The 15,458-nt window shown below is 41.9% G+C and overlaps 1 protein-coding gene across 2 annotated transcripts in view; it reads left to right on the top strand.

Moving 5' to 3' along the window:
- Positions 1–15,458, top strand: part of meis1b (Meis homeobox 1 b) — a 201,667-nt gene that overhangs the window by 150,133 nt on the left and 36,076 nt on the right. For both annotated transcript variants that reach the window (XM_077494845.1, XM_077494844.1), the window contains one exon: positions 6,046–6,191. In XM_077494845.1, coding sequence (XP_077350971.1) covers positions 6,046–6,191 — 146 coding nt within the window. The remainder of the gene's footprint in view (positions 1–6,045; positions 6,192–15,458) is intronic.

Raw genomic sequence — 15,458 nt, 5'->3', positions numbered from 1 at the left:
TAGCGAGGCCCCGAGGCCTGGGTCTCGCCTGCCCGCCCGCCCGCCGTTATGTGAGACGCTCTGCTTGTGAAACTCCAAAAAGAGCCGACCGGGGCCCACGGGAGACGAGCCCGACGGAGGTCACTTGACAACGCAGAAATGAGCCTTCACGTGACATCACCTCAAAGAACTCCTTCTCCCTTTCAAATCCAACTCGCGCTCCATAAAATCTCACACAAACATCTCTCTCAAAAAAAAATAAAAGCGTTTAGCCATCTGTAAACGATCCCCGTGCTCATGACATCTGGCACAAAGCTAATATTCATCACCCTTTGTGCTCTTGGCACTTGTGGGGAAACAAATGGATGTATTAGAAAGCTTAAATGTCATAATTCTCCCACGTGGCGCCGGAAGCAAGACGGCGCGGTTTCGCACATGACCGAGTGGCAGAACTTGGCGGCCGTTCATTTTTCCAGGCGGCGGAAAAACGTCCGACACCTCCGACGTGACGCGGCGCGAGCGACGGCTCGTAATCAGATCATAACAGATTAGCCTAGATAGCGCTCGATAATGTCAGCATTCGCCTTGAGACGGAACACAAAAGAGATGAAGCGTCATTAGCTGTCTTGATGGCGTTCTCTTGTTCAACACTCCTGTTCTGTACGTTGCAGATGAAATCCACGCGACGTGTTTATTTCAAATTGTGGTGAAATGATGTGTACATGTGATAACTTGTAGGTAGAATGTTTATTTGCAACAAGATCAATTGTATAGATTAGATATTTCTGCAATCTGCTGCAAGATGGCAATTTTGCAGTGTGCCCTAATAGGATCAAAATGTGTCAGGAATCTTCTATCTGTAGATGTTATCTTCATTCAACAACAGCTGGATTTTATCCATGTCAATACCAAAGTTATTAGAGTTAATGAAAAGTAATGATAAAATAAATGAGAAAAATCACATTTTTATTAACAACATAAATGAAAATGAAAATGCTTGAATAAAAACAGAAACCAAATGAAACTACAACTTAAGTTAAGAATATCAACTAAAACTAACTAATAGCAAGAATGCCCTTTATTTTCATCTTTCATCAATCAATGGTGGGTGGCCAGGCTTTTCTTGCCTCAACACCACAGCGTCAGTACACTCCCTAAAATTAATTCGTACCTGTTGATTGATCGTATTTCTCTCTTAAAAACATTCTAGAAAAACTTTTATATGGATTTTTCATTCTCCAAAAGCATCCCAATCACAAACATTTTTTTCCCATTATAAACGCCATTATGCTCCGCTTGTTGCAAATATACAGTCGTAGATGTCGATTGCACGTTTTTAGATCTAATACCAGGATTTATTCCCCCCCCCAATTTCTTTTTCCAACCCAGGCTCCTTTCTCTGACAAATGTGGAATGAAGGGAGAATCTAAAACAAAAAATAAAATCCACCTGAGCAGAATGAGCAAGGAAAGGCTAATGCTAACGATGCTAGTGGAAACGCATGGCTAAACGCAGCCAAGGCTAACCTACTTTTTTCTTTTTTTTTTTTACGTCATTATCTGTTGGCGCCCAGTGACTCCGTGTGTATATATGTCTATAAATATATATCTATATGTGTGTGTGCATGTGTGTACTCAGCGTGTGAGGCGACTGATAAAATATTCTTTCCCTTGGTTGGCCCCGGGGCATTTCAATTGCCCCTGGCTCCTTCCAGTCACTGGCCTGCTCCTTAATTGCCACACACATGCACGCACACGCACACACACACTCACATGCACGACCACCGTGCTTGGAAACACACATGCATAAAGAAAAGGCCGCACGCACACAGACCGATGCACATCCATGCATGCATGCATGCATGTTGCGCACACACGCGCGCACACGCGAATATGCCTCGCACCCCCACGGCCAAGCACCACCCTTCATTGATTCGGCCCTTCTTCAACCTCTTGCTCCTCTTCTTCCGTGTTGTTGTCATGTCGTGGGCGTCTTGAGCGTGTTGAGGGCGTTTTGGTGCAAGGGTGGCCATCTTGAATGTGGTGACTTGATGCTTGATGATGTCATGATATCACAATCTGGTTACTGTAAGGACAGACTGCACTGCCTTAGATTATTCACTTGTGATGTCATTGGTTCACAAACCCGAACCCTGCTTTAAAACTTTATTTAGAAACCCTGCTTGAAACCTGAATTTGCCTCGAAACTCCTAGTTTCAAACCCTAACCCGGGATTTACGCTCGAAAATGAAACCCTAACTCTGGCTTTAAAACCCCATTCTTGAAACTCTCAGTCTGGCTGGAAACCCTATTTTCAAACCCTCACCTTGGCTTGAACCCCTACTTTCAAAACTTAATCTTGCCTTAAAACCCTATCTTGAAACCCTAACTATTCTTAAAGTTAATTTGAAACCCTAAACCTAGCTTGAATATCTCTTTTCAAACCTGATCCCTAATTTAAAAGTTCAAATCCTAACCACTTCTTGAAACCCTATCTCTGCCTTAAAAACATATGTATACATGTGTGTACGTGTGTATGTATGTGTGCATATACAAAATATAGTGTATCTATATGCATATATGTTGTATATATTTCTATTGAATCCATCATTAATGGCTTTTGTGAGGAAACACTTCCTCAACATGTCGACCACCTTCCCTCCTCCTCCTCCTCTTCCTCCTCCGTTTCCTCCTCCCGAAGCAGCCGCCACTCTTCCCTTTGCAGAAATTAGCCCCAGACCTGGCCGAGGTGATTGGTATCAAATTGCGGCGAGAATGGAAATGCCGATAAAATTGATGGCGCTTCCTCCGTGGTCTGCCTGCTCGCTAACCGTAAGCATAAGCATAAGCGTGCTCACCCTGCACAGCAAAGTCAGGAAGAAAGCTTTAAGTTTCAACACAAATGTGGACGTTTGTCTAATACACCTTTTCTAAAACCTTTTGGAAAACCTTACTTTCGAACCTCGTCTGGCCACATACAAATCCTAACCTGTGCTTGGAACCCTAGCTTGAAGTCCTCAACCTGGTTTGAACCCCCTAATTTAACACCATAGTACTCTCTTAAAACCCTAAACGTGGTTTAAATCCCCGATTTGTAATGTATGAATTGAAACCCCACCCCTGGCTTTCAAATCCTACTTTTAATCCGTAACCCTGGCTAAAAACCCAACTTTAAAAGATGGACTTTGATTGTTGGTTGAGATGCGAAGTGTTTGCGTGATGTAAGAGAAGGAAACAAAAACAAGGCAAGCATCTCTTAACGCGTTGTTTGCCACACTTCTCATGATTCCCTCCTTCCCTCCCTCCCTTTTCTCGCTCGCTGGCTCGCTGGCTGGCCGTCGCCGGCGAGCCATTTGCTTCTGTTTTCCCAACTCGCACGGGACGAGCCCCTGGGTTTGTTATTGTAGGCTTTGCTGAACATGAGCTGGTCTTTACAGCGGATTCAGAGCATTTGCTTCCAATGAAAATCTGCTCTTGGATTACAAACTGCACGGACGGACCCGCCCGTACACACACGCACATACAGTACACAGGCTGAACTTCAGGGGGCTCGGCAGCACCCGTACAAAAAATTGTTTTTAAAGAAATGTTGACAATGGAATACTTTCCACATGCCTTTGTTTTGTCTTTGAGCATGCAAAACTTCCTCACAAACAAGCTCGCAAGAGTTACGAGTGTCAGTATTACTTACATGGCTCCAGACCTGCTGTTGCATTCTGGTTATTGTAGTTTTACAAAGTTATTCCTGGGTTGTTGTTGTTGTTGTTTTTTTTTTTTGTTTTTTTTTTTTTTATCTCTGCTGAATTACTCCAGAGCTATAAATTAATCAATAACAGTTACAAGTTTGGGGGTGAATCTCCTGCAATAGCCATGCTACCTGAAGTTTGAGGTACTTGTAGGTACTGGTTCTGTAACAGGTCACATTCCTGGACTATCTCCTTCCAGGGTCTTGTTTTGGATTAATTACACCAATTTTTGAAAACAGGCAATGCTCATCTAAGAGTTTTTGTTCCTAATGGTCCTGCATTTCATATGCTACTTTTGATATTTGTTGTTCCTGGAATTGAATTGAGGTTCTTAATTCCAGCTCAGTTTTGGCTTCCTGAAGTCCAAAAACAAAGTGGTTCTTTTAAAGAGTCATAGTTTCTGTGATAGTGATGCCTCTTGGGTAGAAGTTTGACAAGTTACAGGTACTAGAACTAAATTTAGACAACAGTTCCTGCAATCCAAAACACACGAAAATTCCTTAACATGGGGTTCCTTCTGTTAAGACTTCCAGGAAGTCCTTGCAATTTATAATTTATGGGAATCAAAGGTTCCAATCACATAGATGTCTGAATCTATGTGATTGGAACCAAGTGCCCGCCCTCAAAGGTTGGGAAGGCACTTCTTTTGGCACTGATGAATTACCCCGGAACTACATTCTTGACAAAGTTCCAAACAGGCAATAGTCATTCAAGAGTTCTGGAGTCTATTTCCTGGAACTAAATTTAGACTAAACCTACAATGGTCTTGCAAATGTTCCTTCTTCCGATGGTTGACATGCCTCTTGGGTACAAGTTCTTGGTCTAGAATTCAATTTAGTGAGTAGTTAATACGGTCCAACCTGATGATTCCCTGAAATTCTTAGTTCTGGGGCAGAGTTCCTGGAGTTAGAAGGATCCAATCAGATACATTCAGAGGTGGAAGGGTTTCTTTCATCCCTGGAAATTTTCCCTGGAACTAAATTTCTAAAATAGTTAACAGTGGTCTTCCAAAAGTTCCTCGTCCTTGTAGTCGAAAAGCACCAGTTGTGCCGCCATCTTCCTGCGCATGTGTGCATTATTAATGTTTGCACCTGTGTTTCAGGAACCTTGTTTTATCACCGCGACTTCATTAAAAAGCTCTCCATATGTGCGCATATGTATCTGGGTGTTGCGGGAGTACCGATCGGGGCGCCTTCGCTATCCTAATGGCGTGTATAATTCAGGTGCCCCGCAGGCGCGCTTTCAGGAATTCTTTTGCCCGAGGTAATGGGGAGCAAAGGCCCCGGGTTTTAGGCCGCTGATTATTCCGCTGATGGCGGCGGGCGTGGAAAAAAGTCATCTCCAGCCGGATTAGCGCCAACATCCCCATTAATTATCAATGTGCTCGGGGTTTAGCGAGGTGTCGCTCCGGCGCCGCTGGAAGCCGAGCGAGCTTTAGAAGTGCTTTGTGTGTAATCAATAAATAACCGCAGCCAATTCTCACCGCGCTTTTTTTATTTGTATTTTTTTTTTTTCTCTTTGGCACTGGCAGCTCAGCTCAGTCGCTTGTTTACCGCTCCTCGTGTTTCTTTGATGAACGGCATCTACCTTCTTATTTTGAATACTGATAGCAACAATTAGGCTCATATGGAGTGCTAACAGTAATTGGTGAGATGCGCGTGTGCATATATAGGTACAGTATATGCGTGAAAGCATCGAAAAAAGCCTTTGAACGCCCCCCTATCTTTAAGCTGTCTTCCCCCTCAGGTGAGGTGAACTGGCCTTAATATAGCGCCTTATCGAAGGCCTACAGGTTGCTGTAAGCATCCGTGACGCCATTGTTATGAAAAGCAGCTAGCTTTGTTAGCGCCGTTTTTTTTGCCGCTACCTTTTCTTTGGCTGCCTCCCCTTTTATACCGCCGTGTTACTGTTTCCTAGCGCGAGTCAAATGGCAGAATAACTATGCCCCCCCCCAACCCCCCCTGCTTCCACATGCAGGATAATAAAGACTAAATCTCTCTGTCAGTTTCAATTCTGCGCGGGCCAGGATGGCTGAGTGGGGAAATGCGACCTTACAAGTCCTTTGTGCTGGGATGCGAGCTGTGTTTTGACTGTGGGAGTTATGAAAGGCAAGGATATTTATAAAAGTATTAAAAATGAATGCGTTTAGGATGCGCTATTCACTTTGGGCTATTGTTGCGTTTGCGTACAAAGACTCGCCGCCATCCGCCCGGGAATTCCTCGCTATTTTATCACCCTTTGAGGTGCTTGACGTCAACAAATGGCGCGTCTAATCTCTCGCCTTCTAATTTTTATTAATTTATTTATTTATTTTTCTACAGGCGACGGCTTGGACAACAGCGTGGCCTCGCCGAGCACGGGCGATGACGACGACCCGGATAAGGAGAAGAAACGCAACAAAAAGAGGGGCATCTTCCCCAAGGTGGCCACCAACATCATGCGGGCGTGGCTCTTCCAGCACCTAACGGTGAGTTTGGAGTGACAAACGCTCCTTGACTGGATTTTTTATTTTTATTTTTCCCCCACAGTAATTCCCCATTGCATTCATCCACTTAGCACATGGTTCTTGTTTCTCAGTGGCTCCAGTTTGTCTTTATCTAAAATTAGTGACATTCAATATCTTTTTCTTTTTCAGACCAATACCATTAAAAGTATTTATGATATGTAAAATTAAAATTTACACAATTGCATATCATTCTGAACAAAGATCTTTCTGTCTTTCTGACACACATAGTCCGTCCGCTGATGTGTCAACCGTAGCGTAGCACCAACTACTGGCAAGGAGCACTTACTCGATGTCGAATTTTTTTTTTTTTTACTTTTAATACTGGTGGCTGTTATCAGCCTCCCTCACGAGTAACCGGTACTTTGAAATAAGGCTGGTATTGATCTGATGCCAATTCGTTACTCAGTAAGCATATATTACTCCTTCTGTCTGTGGCTTGGGTTTCTCCAAACATACAGCATGAAATGCTGTGATATAAAAGTTTGGAATTTTAGAAATAATTCCATTCACTCATATGACAAGTACAAAGTATTACTCTCCTCTCTAATACATGGGTTTCTTTTTTCCCCCTACAATGCTCGGATTTTTAAATATTTTTTTTCACTTAGTCGTTATGTGTCTTTCTGTGTCTTGATTTGTATGAGAAACACTGGGACATTAAAATAATTCCATTCACTTGGCCGGCATGTGTTACCTTCCGTGTTTGGGATTTGCCATATATTTCACCATAGAAATATAACACTCTTTTTTTTTCTTTTAAATAAAGTAGGCATGGGACCTTTAAAATAATTCCTTTCACTCAATCAGCATGTGGTGCTTCCATTTCTGTAACTTTCTGTTTTGTCCAGCTATATAGAATGCTTCCATTTTGAGAGGTTATAAGCGTGTTGACACATACTGCTCCTTTCTTTGGCTTACTTCCTATAGGATGGTGGCGACTTTGATTTGAAGTTAGCATTTTTCTTGAATTTGGGCCAGTAATATTGTAAAACAAGTCATTACTGTCAAATGGCAGTCGCCATTCATATATTTTTATCCTCATTTGCTCTCAGATTCACATTTCATGTGAAAACATCTCTACGCCACCGCTGCCACTTTGGTTTTTAGCACGTCAAACAACACATCAATGCTCGCCGGATCACAGCGCCTCTCATTCTTCTTCTACTGTCACGCTGCACCTCTCTCTCATAAACACACACTTGTGTTGTCATCCGCTCCGAGCCAGGCGCACACCCTCCGGTTAGCGGCTTGTGGAGACGCTTTGACGGAGCGCTTATTAAAAACAAATATGTAATTCTTTCAACGAGACGGCGAATGGTGAGAAGCAGCTTGTGATTTCACTCAGTGTGCTGATAGCGGCAGCTAGACCACAAGATCACACCAGGGCATTTCCTTGCTCAGTGAGGGGCTTGATGGAGTTCATCTTTACACTTGAACTCATCCCACCCGAAATGTCACGCCAATACTGTGGGCTAGCTTTAGTCCCTCAGCATACAAGGCTGGATTCACACTATGGATCTAAATGGCCAAGAAATATGTAATTGCAGTATAGTCGACCCGCCCCTTAATCAAGGGGGATTTGTTTCAGGCCACCTACAATAGGTGAAAATCAGTAATATGCAGAAACCATATGATTTGTTTATATATGTTTTGCTGTTCTCCCAGCTACGTAAAAAAAAAAAAAAATATATATATATATATATATATATATATATATATATATATATATATATATATAATTTATTTTATTTATTTATAAAATGTCTCAGCAGGCAGTTGGCTTGGGCACTTTGCTATGGAGGTCCCAGCAAAAACAAAAAAACTGCGATAAAGGAAGCAAGGCTATGTGAGACTCATCTGAATAACTGCAGCAGCCTGGTTTTATTGCACGTATCATTTTTACTGTATCGCCATCATTTTCATCGCACTACTTTCCGCTTAATGCCACACTTACGAGCTGCCTCACTGTCTGAGCTGCTGCTTTTTTTGTGTTGCACCAATTGTACGCATGCACGCAAAACTAACCCCCCCATTATCTTTCAAGTGTATTTAATAATTGAGCGCACATGCAGGAGAAAATGTTGATACAGCAAAACCAGACTGGAGCAGCGGGCCCCCCGCTTACGTTCGGGCCCTCAGGGGAGTCGCCGTTGTGCCTGAGTGGAAGGGAAGGTGGGTGGCGGGATGGAGTTGCCAGGAGATGTCGGAGGAGGTGGCAGCAGGCATTCTTCCAGCATCCAGCTGTTTGCGCATCTTCGTTAAGCTTTTGGGGTTTGCCCAATTCTAGTGAGAAACATTGTTAATTTCTGAGATCAGTGGTACTCAGATGTCATCAATAATTTTGACGTTCTGAGTGAAAGTATTAAGATAAAAGCCATGTTTCCACCCAAGTAATATAGTTTTGTTCATAACTAAACTATATTGTATAGGTACATATCGCATGGGTGAGGATTTTTTCAGACTGGTTACAATAGAACTTGCAAAATGCACAACAGACTGTGTGGTACCTGACTCAAAATTTCTCCTAACTGGTGAAATGTACCAAAGCTGAAGTTTCCATGAAGTCGTGTAGTTTGATAAAGCAGGCTGACGTTTTATTGATAGGCTGCTCGAAGAATTAATCCAACAAGAGTGGCAAATCTGTCGACCAATCAGTGGACAGCATTGCTTTTAGCCACACAACATACAAGTGAACTGTACGTACACCAAATAAAGCGGGTTGATTTTTTTTTTTTTTTTTTCCCCAACACAAACAGCAAAATATGTCTACCACACATTTTATCAAAATTTATGAAAGTTGGAGTTTGTATCGTGTTTTCTTAACAGAATTAATCCAAAATAAATGTTATGAAAGTGACACCGTAAGGCTAATACTGAAACATAGTCTCTCGAATTTTTCATCGCACTATGCGATATGTAAGAGATTTTCAGTGGACCAATCAATGGACAGCAATATTTTTAGCTCCGCCCTATCCAAGCAAACCGGTCCGTACTACTTTAACCTAAAAAGTGTTAAAAAAATGTGTGGTACGATCAGAATATTTTGTGACTGTTTCCGTTAGAAATGGCAAAAACTGGAAGGGGACCAGGGTTCACCGTTTGAAATTGTACAAGGTGAACTGAACTGGACCTCTTGGCGGAAACGTGGTGACGAGTAACTCAATGCCTGCGAAGCCTTGGCATAAGTTTCAGAGCTGCAGCGCTGGCCTCTGAGGAGGAAACATGGTATCGCCTTTTCAAAGCTTCCCATCATGCATTTGGAATGGACACCCTGCTGCCCCTAACCCCCTTTGCTTTCATCCAAATGGTATTTTCTTGTTTAATTTAACAAGAAATGAGTAGTAAATGAAAGCTCGGGCCTCCGATCCCCCGACGCGCCCCGTGCGCTGCCCCCTTCTCCCCTCTGAAAAGGCAATTTGTGAAATTATGTGATGGAGTAATTAGATGGAATTCACAAGCATGCCTCACCCCCCTCCACCCTGGCACTAATGCCCCCTCCTCCCCCCTCCATAACTGTTATTCACGTTCATGGCTGCCTGCCTCAAACAGGGAGGGGCGGTGGTGTTAGCGTGTTAGCTGGCAGACTGGGACGCGATCTCGTACACATTATCGCTAACACTCCCGTTGCTGGCTGAGCTCCCTGCCTATTTGTACACACGGGCGGTGTAACGAGAGACAGCCGTGATCGCAGCTCGTAAACGAAGCCAACCCCACGATGCGCACCCCCCCTTCCCCTTCCCACCATCGCCGCCGCCTTTTCTCGCTTTTAAAACGTATAAAACACACAAAGAGAGCATATAAAAAGGAAAAATCCAACTGGAAGGCATAATCCACCGTTAATACAATTAGAGGCTAATTTAACCGCTTGCGTATACGCACATGTACCACCCCTTACCAGCTCAAAGCACGCACACACTCACACAAAGTGAGATTTTGAATAGAAACAGGTGTGAAAAGTGACACAATTCATTCATAAGCTGGCAGAGTAGCTGTCGTTCTGGCAGAACCCATCCAGGGACAATGCTGGTGTCGATGCACAAGGGATAAATAAAGTTTTCTGACTGAGACAAATGGCAATATTGTTGCTATTTACTAAAATATGTGAATTAGAATTTACCCCATGTACAATCAACAATGGAAGATGAATAAAAATGCTGATATTGTTCAAACAGTATCAATGTTACAAAAAAAATCTGACATGATAAATCACAATATCTATGTAAATGAGAGTGAAGTTGCTGAATATCAAAATCTACTTTTTCACTTGGAATTGTTAGTCGTATGCCCCCCCCCCCCCCCCTTTTTTTTAGAGAAATGCAGAACAAATTTTACAGTCAAAGACTTAAAAGTCAAAGGGGAATATAAAAAAAAAAGTAATTTATTCATTATATATATATATATTTATATTTATTTATTTATTTTTTTAAATTAACCGGTAATCTGAATTTTATTCTGCCAAATATCGGAAGCGGCATCTGCCACAAAAAAAATCCACGTGTCGGACTCTAGTAATGTCGTTTCATGAGTCACTGTAATAAAAATACTATACAATTGGGCTGTGACAATATAGATATTCAAGTTGTATTGATCAGTGTGTTTCAAAGGATAATGATATGATTCTCAATGGACAGTATAATCAAGGTTAAGTTATGATTCTTAATTTTAAAATGCATTTTCTGCTTATTGTCTTGATCTCAAAGCACAAAGCTTGCACATTCAGGCAGAAACTCGGCCTCGTGAATCTATTTGTGATGCTTCTTTTTTTGGCGAGCTGCACTTTCAAGGAAATGCGCCGCCTAACAAGAATTAAGCGTCCGCAGTCGTGCGAGCAGATCGCCATTCGTCACTCTTCGTGACGTGTATTTCTCGAGACAATCGGGATTGCTCGTCCGTAATCGGTCCCCCGATCGCAGCAGATATGCCAAGCGTTCCTGCGGGCGCCACAGTCGTCCTCAGACGGCGTCAGTCTGTGGCTGTTTATTGCTGGAGCCTGAACATGTCATCACCGCGGTCACCTGGGGCAAGAACATCAGTGCGCCCTCCAAAGAACCCCACTTTGTACTTTTTTGTTCTTCGTTACAAGGGCTGACCTCGCGGACAAAAGTTCCCTTCATCAGTCGACCCGGTTGTCGTTCCTCCTCAATCTTAATTCTTCATCTTACCAAGAAATTTGGAATGCTGCATTCCACAATGCTGGGAAATCCCAAATGTTCGACCTATAACAGCGAGTTGACTGGAAAAAATTTGGAAAATAACCCAAAAAATAAAATGTAAATAAAATGTAAAAAAAAAAAATTAAAAAGGAAACTCACAAGAAAAATACAGTATAGTTAACTTTTTTTTTTTCATCATAATTTAGTTCACGATTTAACATCATTAGCTCTGCATGGAAATGGGTGTTTTAATAAATTTAAATGGTCACATTTGAATGAATGAATAGGCCAGTTAACAAATCATTCCACATTTTATTTGGCTTTAAGTATTTAATTTAGCATGCACACAAAAAAAAACAACATTTTATGAGTTTTGGGTAAAACACAAAAAAAAATATCTTAAATGGAATTTTCCCCAAATAAGGGCTTTTATAATTCTTAAAAATGACATTTAATCCTTTGAATCTGCCATTTAATGGTCTTAAAAATACCACAATGTGTGTAATTGAATTAAACCAGCTCAATCAATCTTACATCTTATTAAAGAAAAGTTGTCAACTTTGTATTAAGAGCTTCATTGCTGGTCATATGGTGCTCGTCTCTCCACAAAAGACGATTCAATGCAGTTCTCGATTCATGGGGTACGGTATGAATCAAAAATGCAACGATTCGGTTGGCTTTAGTGACTTATGTCATGTTTATTTATATGCAACGACACGTAAAAGCTTTCCAAATTCAATCTATCCAAGTTAAATTCAAAGAAACAATAAATCATTGGCAACGTCAAAATGGTTTATATCTGGTATACCCCTCTCATAAAAGACAATTTATACATAGGTGCAATGCGATACAAGGATGCAACAATTGGATTTGGTTCATCAATTCAAAACCGATTTTCTGATTCAAAATGTTTTTTTTGTTACACCCCTTATATAAATATATACTGTAAACACATTTTCACCACGATACACATACATCCATAATTGGTGAGTCCACAACCGTTGCAAAATAAATAACTAAATTATCTCAAAGGATGCTTGGAATTCTCCACAAAAACACCTGCCAAGATGGCCGACTGCCTGTTCAATTTCAGACTTGTCTCTTTGGGCCATTATTATGTTATGATAGACATCCAACCAATTTTTATTGATTGGTGAAACTGTTTCCAGTTTCCAGTTTCCACCACTTGAACCCTAAAATGTACCAGTATACACCCAACTGCAAAAATTGGCAAGTTTTTGGGCATGAAGTAGGCAAATTGAAAACTGCATATAGCGTAGATGTAAGTAACTATGTGGCGGGCATGTTGTAAAGTTGGTATCTGTGAAAGTCAAATGCTTAGGAACAGAGCAAATTTAGTAATTTTGTCAGGCTTTGTAAAAGTTTGCAAAAGATTGCAAAGGTTTCAACAGACGGTTTTTACTTGTCACACAGTTTTTCTTCTCGCAAATACATTTTGAACTGTTTTGAAATGATTGTGACAACTAAAGAATGTCTGCAAACATCTTTTACGAACCTTAGCGAAAACCCAAAATTTGCTCAGTGAGATACCATCTTAACCAATATGAAAAGAGGTATGGTATGAAAATAAGCAATTTTCTCAATATCTACAGGGCACTACTGAGTGAGGCTTTGGTGGTTGTATCTTGGAAAATTTTAAAAATGTCACCAGGTTATCCTCCCTTGATAAAACTGGAAAGATTTCGGACACATTGAGGCCTCCAAAAAGGCCATTCATCATCCCAAGACTTGGAAAGTCTTCCTTTTGGCGGTTGACAGGCCACGTGTTCCAGTGCTGCTTACCCCATGATTTTTGTTGTCTCGTCCAAGGACGGGGGAGGCGGGCAACCAGACTCCACAACATCAGCTGACCGTCTTTAGCTCCCATCAAAGACAAACAAAGACGCAATGTCCATCTCGCCGCGTGCTGCGCAGTCATGTCGCCGCCTCCTCGCGCGATTCCGATCTTAATCCGGTTTAAGTGGTCGTCAGAATCGGCGGCGCCAGCGCTTTGACGCTTTTCAAAGGGACGAAAGACAGCGGCGCGCATGTGCCAGCGGCCTGGCGTGACGGCGGAGAACAAGTCGGCGTTCTTTGCTCGCTCTGAGATGCTTCAATTGAGGCGGTGGTGGAAGTGCCTTTGGGCTGTTTGTGTGTGTTACACTACATTTGTTTGTCACTTGGTGTGTTGTCGTGTCAATGCTACCGCGTGGAGCCGCATGAGAGGAGATAATTTGATGTCGGGGTAGGCAACTTTTTATTGATTAATTGAAGTTCATTGCACAGGAATTTTTTAACAATAATTTAACAAATTTATTTGTAGCTTCTGTAACTTTTTTTTCCTAAGAGATCCAAATTTGCTAACCTGGCAATAGTCGGACGGATATGAGCTTCACTCAAGTGAGTTCTCCGCAATATCCATCTGGTACCTGAAATTATACGGTCAACTACTGAACTTTATGGAATGCTTATGAAATAAGATAAAAACAATAAATGAAGCAAAATTACAACAAGGTAAATTTGCTGGAGGTAAAAAATGAGTTCTAAGAACCAAAATAAACAATTTACCACTATCCACCAGTTTACTTTCGCCTCGAACGCTTTCAGATCAGAACTAGGAAAAACCAACTCGGATATATCTGACTTCCGACCATCCTCGAATGCAGCATAATTTGGTCGGGAAAGGCGGGACATTTTGTACAATAATTCAAGCTGATTGGATAATGCGGCATTCTACACGTTTGTTTTAACCAATCACGGCCACAGGGGGAACATTTTTGTGTTCGTTCTTGTCGAACTTTTCTTGTCGCTGTTCAACGTTCAACAAGGAAACGGCGAGTGAATCTGCGAGAACAGAAATAATTGCAGCATCCATTCGTCCGCTGACTTCCTGGTTTCGTCACAGTTGCATATCCCGCCCCCAAACATAATGTCGCTCTGTGATTGGTCCAGTGGTTCGAGAACGGCGGTTATCAGCGGGAGCGCTATAAGATGTAATGTGAACTCACCAACACCGCGAGAATTGCAAATTTGTGATAAAATGTTTACCTTATTTTTTGTAAACAAAATAAAAATGCAACTTTATAGCAATTTTTTTAATCCATGTTATTGTCGCTCACAAAACAATTTGGGGGGGAAATCTGAGATTTTAATTTACGGGCCAATTATACGTATCACACGCCACTTGGTGTCAAGCAAGGAAGGCAGCTGAGTCAACCTCGGACACACACATGCACACGCACACAAGTACGTATGTGCGCTCATTCTGTGGCCCCCAACCCCCACATTGGCCCACACCTTGTAATGAAAACATCATCAATTATCCCTCTTGACAGGCCCTAGAGACCAAAGGCAGGCAAGGGGGGCATCTTTTTTGTTGACTGACCCTCACATACGCACAAACGCTCGCTTTTGTTTGTGTATCAAAAACACAATAGCGCGATGAGCCATCTTTGCCGAATAGTGACCCATGGGAGCGTGTATGCAACTGGGAGTGATTGAGTGTGAGGTCTTGGTGGTGGTGTTGAGGTACTGGGGTGAGGGGTTGTAGTACGACCAGGACAGAGGGGTAGCCGGCAGTCCCCGCACAGATTACATGAAAGGCCATCTGTTCTCTGATTGATGGACAGAATGATGGATGGCCCCTTTTTTTTTTTTTTTTTTTTTTTTTTTTTTTTAACGTGGGGTCAAGGAAGCATTTTTACTAACCCAAAGTGGTGGGAGGTCAGAATGGACCCTTGCTATGAGGCACCGTGTGACCTCTCCTGCTCAAAACTAAGAAATCACAGCAAGGGTTTACACGGGTCGTTAAAAAAAGCATTAAAAGTCATGAAATGGATTTTGCTAAAATGAAGGCCTTAAATGGCATTAAGAAGGATTAAATACGATGTTGCGAGGCATCAAAAATTAAAATGCTTTCGTTCCGTTCTCTGGTTGACCTTCATTTCCGGATGTTTGTTTACATTTGTTGTGGCTAACGGTAGCATAGCAACATGGGCAGCATATTGACGTATACTTAACAATTAATGTGTTTACTTGCATCATAATAAGTTTTGTGGGCATGTGTGTACTCATC

The sequence above is a fragment of the Festucalex cinctus genome, chromosome 14 (assembly GCF_051991245.1).
Source record: "Festucalex cinctus isolate MCC-2025b chromosome 14, RoL_Fcin_1.0, whole genome shotgun sequence".
In the NCBI taxonomy this organism is placed as follows: Eukaryota; Metazoa; Chordata; class Actinopteri; order Syngnathiformes; family Syngnathidae; genus Festucalex; species Festucalex cinctus.
The sequence above is the reverse complement of the archived record's forward strand: the minus strand, read 5'-3'. Positions and strand labels throughout refer to the sequence as shown.